Source organism: Gymnodraco acuticeps, unplaced genomic scaffold (assembly GCF_902827175.1).
Source record: "Gymnodraco acuticeps unplaced genomic scaffold, fGymAcu1.1, whole genome shotgun sequence".
Lineage (NCBI taxonomy): Eukaryota > Metazoa > Chordata > Actinopteri > Perciformes > Bathydraconidae > Gymnodraco > Gymnodraco acuticeps.
In genome coordinates, this window is record NW_022992001.1 from 933410 (window position 1) to 945996 (window position 12587).

The 12587-nt window shown below is 44.1% G+C and overlaps 1 protein-coding gene across 3 annotated transcripts in view; it reads right to left on the reverse strand.

Moving 5' to 3' along the window:
* phkb (phosphorylase kinase, beta) overlaps positions 1 to 12587 on the reverse strand; it is a 144442-nt gene that overhangs the window by 19588 nt on the left and 112267 nt on the right. For all 3 annotated transcript variants that reach the window (XM_034201272.1, XM_034201271.1, XM_034201273.1), the window contains 3 exons: positions 11809 to 11913; positions 8328 to 8410; positions 6420 to 6510 (listed from right to left, as the gene is read on the reverse strand). In XM_034201272.1, coding sequence (XP_034057163.1) covers positions 6420 to 6510; positions 8328 to 8410; positions 11809 to 11913 — 279 coding nt within the window. The remainder of the gene's footprint in view (positions 1 to 6419; positions 6511 to 8327; positions 8411 to 11808; positions 11914 to 12587) is intronic.

A 12587-nucleotide genomic window follows, 5' to 3' on the forward strand; every position in this document is an offset into this window, starting at 1 on the left:
CTCAAAATACCAAACAGCATGCATTTTAGACATCCCTCATATCCCTCTATTCCAGCCCTGTTAGAGAAACCCTGATTTTGGGTTCTGAGCTTGAAAAAAAAGAAAAAGAGGAGGGGGAGCTAATGCCTACTCAGAATTCTGCCATATCATGTTCCAAACCACATCAAGGATTATTTCTGAAACAGTATGGAGCTCAAATGCTCTCTCTCTTGTGGGTTTACTACAAGGTTAGTTCCTTTTGTTATTCCCTGCTTTTGTACACATATTCTCTCCAGCGTTAGCTCTGAGTGTTAGCAATGCTTGCTAATGTAAAGAAAGACCATATTACGTCCAAAACAGTCGGGCATTGTTTCTGATAGCAACGTTTCTGATAGGGCCGTGGGCGTAAAGCCAGCCGACATTTCCGATATTACGTCATATCGGACGCAAATCTGGATCAGCTCCGTTGTAGCCCCGTTTTTAGAGATTTGGGTACGGAGGAAAAGAGAGGGTTTTATTTTCTGACACTTTGTGAGTTCCCTGACACACCGGGGACACATATTTATTTATAAAAGACATAAAAAATGACGTCCCCTTTAAGTCAGATTGTATAAAGTCCATGAGAAAATTACCCCACCTCTCACTTCGAAACAGCATGATGTTCAATTTGTAAATGTTGGTACCATTTAGAGACAACTAAATGATAAACTAGCGATATGCCTTAGACATGACTGCGTTCTAAGGAATAACGTTGAGAGGGTGCTAGGGTGTTGTTCAGTCTAGGAACTCTCCATGTTTCTGTCTGAACATGTTGACCCTTTCACTTTGTATTTTCAGCTCATGTAGGTTGGCTGTATTTCTGTCAGCTTAATATAACTTGCTTAGTGTTTAGTTTTTTTCTGAACTTGACCCTCATTATAAAAACCAAAAGGGCAAAGGCCAAAATGGCAACATGGGAAACTCATGGTCCACCAACCAATGGTTGATGTCTTCCATAACTTCTAGTACTTCCATTGTTAATAATGCAATATTGATTATAGAAGCTTCAAATCAATCAATCAATGTTTATTTATATAGCCCAATATCACAAATGTTACATTTGTCTCAGTGGACTTTACAGTTTGTACAAAATATCAGTATGACAATACGACACCCTCTGTCCTTAGACCCTCACATCGTACAAGGAAAAACTTCCGGAGAAAACCCACAGTTTTAAAGGGAAAAATGGGAGAAACCTCTCCTCTCAAATACACATGTTGTTGTAATTGTGTGGCCCTTCCACTGGCTTTGAAAGCAAGACTCAAGACCCATTTTGATGTGAATCTTCCTTTAACGTTTTTGTCGTCCTTTGTTTTAAGATGTGATTCCTCATTCATTTTTAGTTCTTCCTACCTTCTGAGAGTACAGTGACCCTGGAACCTGTCTTGACAGCTTCCCATTAATTAATCAGTTATACTGCTGAACTACAGCCCGAAAAGGCAACGTGGGCAACACCTCCGCTTCTCCGTCCCGCGGGCCCACCACCTACGGGAAACATCAATGGGGTCGGGTGCGCTGCCAGAAGGGTGGCAGTGAAAGCGGAGGGTCTCGACGGACCAGACCCGGGCGACAGAAGCTGGCTTTGGGGATGTGGAACGTCACCTCTCTGGGGGGGAAGGAGCCGGAGCTTGTGCGGGAGGTGGAGCGTTACCAGTTGGATCTGGTTGGGCTCACCTCTACGCACAGCGTCGGCTCTGGAACCTTACTTCTGGATAGGGGTTGGACTCTATTCTTCTCCGGAGTTGCTCAAGGTGTGAGGCGCCGGGCGGGTGTGGGGATACTCACAAGTCCCCGGTTAGGTGCTTCGTTGTTGGAGTTTACCCCAGTGGACGAGAGGGTCGCCTCCCTACGCCTGCGGGTTATGGGGGGGAAAACTCTGACTGTTGTGTGTGCTTATGCACCCAACAGCAGTTCAGAGTATACGGCCTTCTTGGAGACCCTGGAAAGAGTCCTGTATGGGGCTCCTGAAGGGGACTCTTTAATCTTGCTGGGAGACTTCAACGCACATGTGGGCAATGATGGAGACACTTGGAGGGGCGTGATTGGGAGGAACGGCCCCCCTGATCTGAACCGGAGTGGTGGTTTGTTACTGGACTTCTGTGCTAGTCATGGATTGGCCATAACAAACACCATGTTCGAACATAAGGATGCTCATAAGTGTACGTGGTACCAGAGCACCCTAGGCAGAAGGTCCATGATCGATTTCGTTATCGTATCATCGGACCTGAGGCCGTATGTTTTGGACACTCGGGTAAAGAGAGGGGCGGAGTTGTCAACTGATCACCATCTGGTGGTGAGTTGGGTCGAGTGGCGGGGGAAGCCTCTGGATAGACCTGGTAAGCCCAAACGTGTAGTTCGGGTGAACTGGGAACGTCTGGAGGAGGCCCAAGTTCAGGAGGCCTTCAACTCACACCTCCGGCGGAGCTTTTCGGGCATTCCTGTGGAGGTTGGGGACATTGAACCAGAGTGGTCGGTGTTCAAAGCCTCTATTGCCGAAGCCGCGGCGGGGAGCTGTGGTCTCAAGGTCCTAGGTGCCTCAAGGGGCGGTAACCCTCGAACCTCCTGGTGGACACCGGTGGTCAGGGAAGCCGTCCGACTGAAGAAGGAGGCCTTCAGGGATTTGTTATCCCGGGGGACTCCCGAGGCAGTTGCAAGGTACCGACAGGCCCGAAGGGCAGCAGCCTCATCCGTGGCCGAGGCAAAGCAGCGGGTGTGGGAGAAGTTCGGAGAAGACATGGAGAAGGACTTTCGGGCGGCACCAAAGTTGTTCTGGAAAACTGTCCGACACCTCAGGAGGGGGAAGCAGGGAACCATCCAAGCTGTGTACAGTAAGGATGGGACGTTGTTGACCTCAACTGATGGAGTGTTAGGGCGTTGGAAGGAACACTTTGAGGAACTCCTGAACCCGACAACTCCGCCCTCTATGTTAGAGGCAGAGCTGGAGTATGACGGGGGATCAACACCAATCTCCCGGGGGGAGGTCACTGAGGTCGTCAAACAACTCCACAGTGGCAAAGCCCCGGGGGTGGATGAGATCCGCCCGGAAATGCTGAAGGCTCTGGGTGTTGAGGGACTGTCATGGTTGACACGTCTCATCAACGTTGCGTGGAAGTCGGAAACAGTACCGAAGGAGTGGCAGACCGGGGTGGTGGTTCCCCTATTTAAAAAGGGGGATCAGAGGGTGTGTGCCAATTACAGAGGCATCACACTACTCAGCCTCCCCGGGAAAGTTTACTCTAAGGTACTCGAAAGGAGGGTCAGGCCGATTGTCGAACCTCAGATTGAGGAGGAACAATGCGGATTCCGTCCTGGTCGTGGAACGACGGATCAGCTTTTTACTCTTGCAAGGATCCTGGAGGGGGCCTGGGAGTACGCTTATCCGGTCTACATGTGTTTTGTAGACTTGGAGAAGGCGTATGACCGAGTTCCCAGGGAGTTACTGTGGGAGGTGCTGCGGGAGTATGGGGTGAGGGGGGTCTCTACTCAGGGCCATCCAATCTCTGTACTCCCAAAGCGAGAGCTGTGTCCGGGTCCTCGGCAGTAAGTCGGACCCATTTCCGGTGAGGGTTGGCCTCCGCCAGGGCTGCGCTTTGTCACCAATCCTGTTTGTAATATACATGGATCGGATTTCGAGGCGTAGTCATGGGGGAGGGGGTCTGCAGTTCGGTGGACTAAGGATTGCACCACTGCTTTTTGCAGATGATGTGGTTCTAATGGCTTCATCGGTCTGCGACCTTCAGCACTCACTGGATCGGTTCGCAACCGAGTGTGAAGCGGCTGTGATGAGGATCAGCACCTCCAAATCTGAGGCCATGGTTCTCAGCAGGAAACCGATGGACTGTCCACTCCAGGTAGGGAATGAGTCCTTACCCCAAGTGAAGGAGTTCAAGTATCTCGGGGTCTTGTTCTCGAGTGAGGGAACAATGGAGCGTGAGATGGGCCGGAGAATCGGAGTAGCGGGAGCGGTACTGCAGTCGCTTTACCGCACCGTTGTGACGAAAAGGGAGCTGAGCCAGAAGGCAAAGCTCTCGGTCTTCCGGGCCATTTTCGTTCCTACCCTCACCTATGGTCATGAAGGATGGGTCATGACCGAAAGAACGAGATCGCGGATACAAGCGGCCGAGATGGGTTTTCTCCGCAGGGTGGCTGGTGTCTCCCTTAGGGATAAGGTGAGAAGTTCGGTCATCAGGGAGGGACTCGGAGTTGAGCCGCTCCTCCTTCGCGTCGAAAGGAGCCAGTTGAGGTGGTTCGGGCACCTAGTTAGGATGCCACCTGGGCGCCTCCCTAGGGAGGTGTTCCAGGCACGTCCAGCTGGGAAGAGACCAAGGGGTAGACCTAGGACCAGGTGGAGGGATTATATCTCTTCGCTGGCCTGGGAGCGCCTTGGGATCCCCCAGTCAGAGCTGGTTGATGTCGCCAGGGAAAATAAAGTTTGGGGCTCTCTGCTGGAACTGCTACCCCCGCGACCCGACCACGGATAAGCGGGAGAAGATGGATGGATGGATGGATACTGCTGAACTAAATAGGCGGGTTTCATAGCAGCTGTGACTCCCAATGCATATAATTCATGCCCTCATACCACAAATACGGAATCACCCAGTGATGTTAATGTGTTCAGTAATGCACGTTGGCACTGAGGTTTCTCTACAGTCATCTCCACAGGCCAAATGTTACCCTGTAGGGATAGATCTCTAATCTATGAATTCACCATTTAATTTGTTAAAGTCATTCCATATTCTTGGCAAGCCACAAAAAGCTTAACCCTAATCGTTTCCATCTCCTTCTTTTAACCCTACAGGATTAATTTACTTTCACCTTTCCCAGGCAAACCAAAACAGTTTGCCATCCAAATTGAATCTGGCAGGCCAAGGTCAGAACACAGACAAACAATGGCACTGCTATTGATATGAGGAAAACCTTTCAGATTAAGGGCTGGACAACTTTCTCAAAACCAGGAGATGAAGCCCCACAAAACCATTTATTGGACATTTGTAATATTAGGCAATTGTTTATTCCATGGTTAGCTGTAACAGCCAGAGTCGACAGGAAAAAGCAGGTTGTGCTTTTCCCCAAGACAGCCATCTTTAAAAAAGCTCCAATAAGAGGAATGGTAACATTGATTTGTTATCCACCTGTAATGATTGGAATTGTAAGATCTAACATTTGTTTACTTCAGTCTAACCGTGTGTTGAATAATGATAAAAGAGACTCAAAACAAGGTATTGGATTGCTATTATGTTTATTTTATAAATGTAAGTAATCACTTGGATTGTGTGGCATGTCTAGGATAAGCTTCTATACAAAAAAACCTGTTATAATATATAAAACTTCTTGTGTGTCACCATTAACTAACTACTGACTGTTAACGCATCGAATAATCCATTGAGGAAATTCCTTGCAAAAATACAGTCTGGCTAACCCTAACCATTGCCAAAACAAATTTTAAAAAAACAAAAGAAAGAAGTCATGGCATCTGTGATAATAAAGGGCTATTTTAGCAAATGTTGTAGAGTGGTGAATATTTAGATATTATAACTGTGATAATTGTATTGCATCCATGTGTTTTTAATTGTATTAAAAAAAATGATAGCAACAGTATAATCATAATCATAATAATAATAATACAATATTATTATCAAAATAATAATAACTATAATAATCATACCAATGTAACAATGTTATTATAGTTTTTTATATATAATAATAACAATAATAATAATACAATATTATTATTATTATATATAAAAAACTATAATAACATTGTTACATTGGTATGATTATTATAGTTATTATTATTTTGATTCAGATTTATTTAAAAAATTGTTATTATTATTTTATATTTAAGAATTTATGAATGTAATATTAAAGGTGGGGTATGCAATTTATTTCATTAATACTTTTTGTTATATTCCATGGAATGCTCTTAACATCCCGATAGCAATGAATATATTAAATGCTTTGACAATAAATACATAAAAAAATGTCATCTGTGGAAGCTGTGGCGCTGTAAAAAGCACGACCAATCATTTTAGCTGGCCCGGCTAAAATAACTGGATGGCCTACCTGCCTGTCAGCCTTCCATCTGTGCACAAACTTATCTCGTGCCCTCATTGGTCATGTGCGCATTCGTGTGTGTTGGAGGAGAGGCTCCGTAAGGCAGGGGCAGATTTTTTCCGGTTATGTAGTTTCAAATTCTAGCGCACTCGAGCTGGTTTCTCCAAAATTACATACCCCACCTTTAATTGAACAAATGTTTGAATAATTGTAGACCATAAATATTATTTGGTACTTCAGATGTAAAAAAATGTAAATGTTTAAAAATAACACAGGGTACTGTATATGCAAGTATGCACATACTTATTTTTGATGTGTACATAATCTTTTGAACTGAATCCACACACCTGAAGTCTGTCCACATGAACTTTGACCCCTCCGATTTCACCTTTCTTGAACGAAGCCAGCATGTCCAGGACCGGATTGAAGCGGCTTCCCCTGATGAGAAAGAAGGGCTAATTTCCAAGAGTGCACAGAACAGTAAGGCCCCGTCCACACGGAGACAAAATGGGTGTTATCCGCTATAGTTCTTTATCGTATGGACGGTTCGTCCACACGACGCCGTAACGGAACCGCGGAAACGGAGCCCTCAAACGATAACGCATCCCAAAGTGGGAAGGTCTGGTAACGTAACGCTTGCGGCACCGTGTGTACGCCCTAAACGATCATAGCCCCGCCTCTCCTGCTCACCCCCGCGTCATTGCTGATGCGTTTCGCCAACAACAACAACAATGTCGGATCACAGGGTTGCGTTCGTGCTCCAGACCAAGCCCCCAGGAAGTGCTCCGGACTCTGTGCCCAAAATTCGTAATTCCATGACGTCACATGGCTCAGAAAGACTTTTTCCCATTGACTAACATGGGGAAAGAGACGTAAATTAGCGGATAATTTTTTTTAAATAAACTACCCAGTATGAACTATTTGATGGCCCTTATTAGAATAATTAAGTCCTTAAAGTTGTAAAATGCACTAAAAGCCGAATCTAGATTTATTTTCTCTCTCCATTAATTCTAGTGAGTCGAGAGTGGGCGCTCGGGGGGCGGGGCCTAAGGGGCGCATGCTCTATGACTGCACATACAGGTTATTCTGCTATGACAGCCAGGCATGACGGGTAATCTGTGAAGTTTGGCTGTCTCAAAAGTTGGGTCATTTTGCCTTCATGCGCCAATGAGCAACTCTAATAGGAATGAACGAGGCTCTGCCTCCCACGCTGTATCCAGTTCTTATTATACTTCCATGCTCCAGACGCTACTGACCATGATACAGATGTTAGTGCAAAATCTACAGCTCCTCTACCACAACCATCAGCAACAAGTGGACATGGAGTACTCCATGAATTACATGCTGCTAAATCCACCGCGGAGAATAACCAGAAGGGCAACCAAGCAACAATGGCAACCATGCTCGGGGGGTCTTCTTCGCTGCTTTTGGTGTATTTTGTGGCGGAAGTACAGCGCCACTTACAGGCCCGGCATATGTACTACAGCGCCTCCAGCGGGTTGAGCGGTCTCGTGTGGATGGACACGTTTCTTGAGCCGATTCCGTGTGGACGGAAGACTTTTTTGATATCGACATCGGTTCGTTTTCATTTTCGTCTCTGTGTGGACAGGGCCTGAATCTGTCCCATTGAGACGCAAAACATCTGAGCTAACGATTATATTCCATGTACAGAACAGAACACATGTAAACACAAATCATTAGAGTTGTTCCATCTGAAATGTCTCTCAATGAACCAGCACATTTTACCCAGACCCTGATAGCTTTATCTGCTCTGCTGTCTCCTCCTATACAGGTCATCCTTCCGATCAATAGCAAAATAATGACTATTGACTTGCTTCTTTGAGAGCCCGTTGACTTATTCCATATACTGCAGTGTGGCTGTTTAAGCGCTTGTAAGTCATTTAAAATATGGCTTTCTCGATAATGGTCAATACTGCTGTAATCAGCCCACCAGCCAGGCTATAGTGATATAAATGAGAAACATTATCGCCCAATCAGCAAGCAAATACAGTTTCAAGCAAAGCACCTTTCTGCTATGAAGAGAAATAGTGCACATGGGAGGGAGGAAAACAGTTAGATTTAAGAAAATGAAGCAAACGGCCTTATTGGAGTCATGGCATTTTGTTGTTAGTATCAGATGGAAAGAGAGAGACAGAGAAGGGTGTGTTGGGAGATAGGTGGAGGAAGAATGCCATAAGAAAGCTATCAGAGGACAAGAAAAAAAGGATAAAAAAATATTTTGAAGTTTATATTACTTGATGTTATCCTCACGGATGAGAACCAGGAAGAGAGGACGTCCCTGCATCTTCCAGCACTGTTTGATGAACTGCAGGGCGTTCTGCAGACACAAACACACAGACAAGTACACACAGACACACACAGACGTTAGGATATCAGATAGGTATAGGCTAACATCCTACCGTTCTAAAGATTGGAGCTTCCATTGTTTCTGAGCAGAAACTGAATCAGAGCAAAGTAAAACCTCCTCAACTGTCAAACTCATCAAGTTTAGAATGATACGTTTTTGATTATGAAGATGAAATTATGTAAATTGTCCTGTATCTTTATAATTTTTTTTAATGTATATTGTGTATCTACATTTATAGGAATTTTATTTGGAATACAAATTCTGAAGTTATGATTTATTTATTTATCAATCAGTAGTAAGGACCAACATCTTTTATATTATGAGACTTTAAAGAGCCTGTGACACGAGTTTCCCCCATCATCCAAACGGATCCAAACCCATCAATTTGAGTAAATATTGTCCCCTTGAAAACCGTTACTGAACTGATTTTGGATATTTGTACTTTGATAACCATTAATCTGCCCTTCAATGTTGACCATTTTCTGGATCTTCTCGGGGATTCTTCAAGTCCCGCCAAATGACGTGTGACGTCATTGCGGGCACAGCGCTCCAGCTGCACCGTTCAGGATCCCAGCATCTGCATGCAAACGCACGATGGTGCACACAGCAGCAAGCTCAGACAGCGATGACAGTTTAATTTTGAACCTGTCTGAGAGCTCATATGAGGCTGAAGGATCGCTTTATGTTGTATCTGTTAGAAGTTTAGGAATTAGGTGCGTCAATATGGGCGATCATACGGTCATGTAGCCAGTGGTGGACTGGGACTAAAAATCATCCCGGGACTCTCGACCGGCCCACTTCGGTACCGCTAGTAAGTTGTCAACGGGGGGAGTGGGGGATGTCAGGGGCGGCGGGTGCTGTAGATAGTAAATGTAAATATGTAAATATTTGTGTCACTGCATCCTGGTAAAATACAAATATAATGCAATGTCTGTGTCTTTGACATTAGCGCTGCTAGCCACCTGTGCCCTGTACTACGAAGCCAGTTCAACAGACCCTGGATATGTTTGAGTAACAAACAAACTAACAACAAACTAAAAAACGAGATCTCGCTAAGAGGTCCTACGACGCTGGTTATCAACTCGGTAAATCAAGGCAAGGTTTCTCTCACCAGCTGAGAGCGCGTTCACGTCTAAAACACGAGTGGATCTCGAGTGTTTCGTCAACATAATGTGTTGCTTAAAAGAATACTTCTGCATACAGTATGTGACACTGTAAGTGTTGCACGGCCAGATACGGCTGGAGAAGCCGACTCAGATAAGGAAATATATGATATATTATGATATTATATGATCGATGATCAGATTGATGATGTAATATGAATGATAAGTGCGACACGTCGGCGTCTTCTCTGCATACGGCAGTTTAAACTGTATTTCCTTTATCCTGTAATATGACTTGAGAGATTTAAACTCCGCACACTGAGTTGATCTATTTTCTATAGACGCCGGAGGCGGGCAGCGTCAGGTAAAAAAAGTTATTTAGCCTTCCCAAACCTGAGCCTCACGCGCCGCCTATGGGGGATGTGCTAGTGACTTATCCGACCGGCCCACTTCGGTACCGGCCCATCGGGATGCGTCCCGATGGCCAGTCCGCCACTGCACCCAGCCCACGTAAACTGTCAACGGGGGGAGCCTCGCTGCGGGGGAAACGGTGGACCTAGGTGTCCCGATCGGAGTGGGAATAATAATAATAATAATAATCCTGTGCATTTTATCCATTAATTTCCCCAACATTGTGGTAAAAAAACCACACGTTTAATCCATGTTGGTGTACTACAACTACAAACAGCATCGGTTTGTTTTCTCATCAGGAAATGCAGACCGGCACAAACAAACAATTTTTAATCATCATCCTCACGATCATTTAATGTATCATATGTTCGCCGAATTGACATGAAAGCACTAATACATGTAGTTTCATCCACTTGAGTTTACAACTACAAAAATAATCGATTTGTTTTTATATCACATCCGACTGGAGGAAATTCAGCAGCTCTCACTACCGATTTTTAATCCTAATTTAATCATCATCTTCACCACGATCATTTATGTTTATGTTCGCCGAATTGACATGAAAGCACTGACAAATATGAATATACTGTAGTCAACTTCATTAAAACGTTATTAACGTGCCTAAACTCAGTAATTCACCATTTCTACGCATGACAACACACTTTGTCCGTGTTTGGCTCTCTCGCCGTACAGTGAAGCGTTCCCGCATTGACGTCACTTCCGGCTTCCCCCAAAACTTCAAAATGAGTCGAAGGAATTTCCCCGCGATGTTCGAAATTATTGATATTTAACGGAACGGTATCGCTTTTTCTTTTTTAAACTGACGGTTCGAGATTACTAGTAGCCCAATATTTCATTTCACAACAGTTGTTGGGATGCTGTCACAGGCTCTTTAAATGTGTTTCGATCTAAATTAAATAATGATTTTTTTTCTGATTTTCCCCTGCATATATTATTACCTCTGCTGCATCAGATTAAGCTCAACTAAAGGCATACAAACAGGATCCGATCAAACAAGAGGGTAAGGAACTAGGTTATTTATCTTAACTATACTGTATATATATATATAAATATATATATACAGTATGGTGTATGTATATATATATATATATATACATACATACATACATACATACACCATACAATCAGGGGTTGAGTTTTATAGCCTTATATGACAGAACAACACAATATACATGTTTTAATAAGATATAGACATGTATAAAACATATATGCAGATTCTTAAATGTATATATTTGTTATAGAAAAGGGGCCCTATTATGCTAATGTTCAGGTTTATATTTGTATTTTGTGCCTCTACTGTGAGATGTTTATATACTTTAATGATAAAAAAGGTGCTCAACATATAGCAACATTGACCCACTGGAAGTTGTTCAACATTGTATGATAGTAATTAGTGACACAAATGTACAGAGACATAAGCAAACTAGATCATCAATCTATATATCTAGAGCTTGAATCAGGCCAGGACTCACGGGGACGTCCCATTTCTGTCCAATATGCACATTTCATTACCTATTACTCCGCCCTGCCACTTTTTAATGAATGTACTTGAGGTACACTTGATGTATTATAAGTGTAGGAAAAAATGGGACACAATTAGATAACTACCTCAAAGGTAAGATATGACCTTAAGTATGTGTACCTTTTCTATGGGTATATGTAGAACAGGTACGCGATCAAAGCATATCGGCTCATTTTCAGTCTTTTCATAAATGTCAGGCTACATCTCTTAGGAGCAGACAGGCTGAATATATCTCTGTTATTAAAGTTCTTCGGAGCACATAATAAGCTGTGGAGTCATGGCAACGATAAATAAGTGTGACCTGGGCTTACCTTAATGTCATCAATCAGCAGCATAACATCTTGGGACAAGTAAAAGTCACTTAGATCAAACACTATTGGGTAGCACACGACCGTCTTGCCCAGGATACGATAAATCTGGAGACACACACACACACACACACACACACACACACACACACACACACACACACACACACACACACACACACACACACACACACACACACACACACACACACACACACACACACACACACACACACACACACACACACACACACACACACACACACACACACACACACACACACACACACACACACACACACACACACACACACACACACACACACACACACACACACACACACACACACACACACACCACACACACACACACACACACACACACACACACACACACACACACACACACACACACAGTATTGCATTAGAAGACGGATGGCTCAGAAGTAGCCACGTATACATTATTCCGGGTAGTGTATAAAACAAGCCATCAATCCTAAGATAGAGTGGACACACAGAGGCTGCACAACCGCTCCTGAAAACACACACAGTACACAACTGTATAAAAAACCCTTTTCACACATACAGATTGTTGCAGCGGCACACACAAAGACACTGATGATGATAACGCCTTCTGGCAGTCTGCCATCTTCCCCATAAATGTCCCATTATAATATGGTCTTAGCAATGCATTGGGAGCCATAATTCATTTGTTCGACAGTGTCTTTGTTGGAAAAAAACAGCTGTAGCTCGACTTATTTGGGGACCTTCATTTGGGAGAA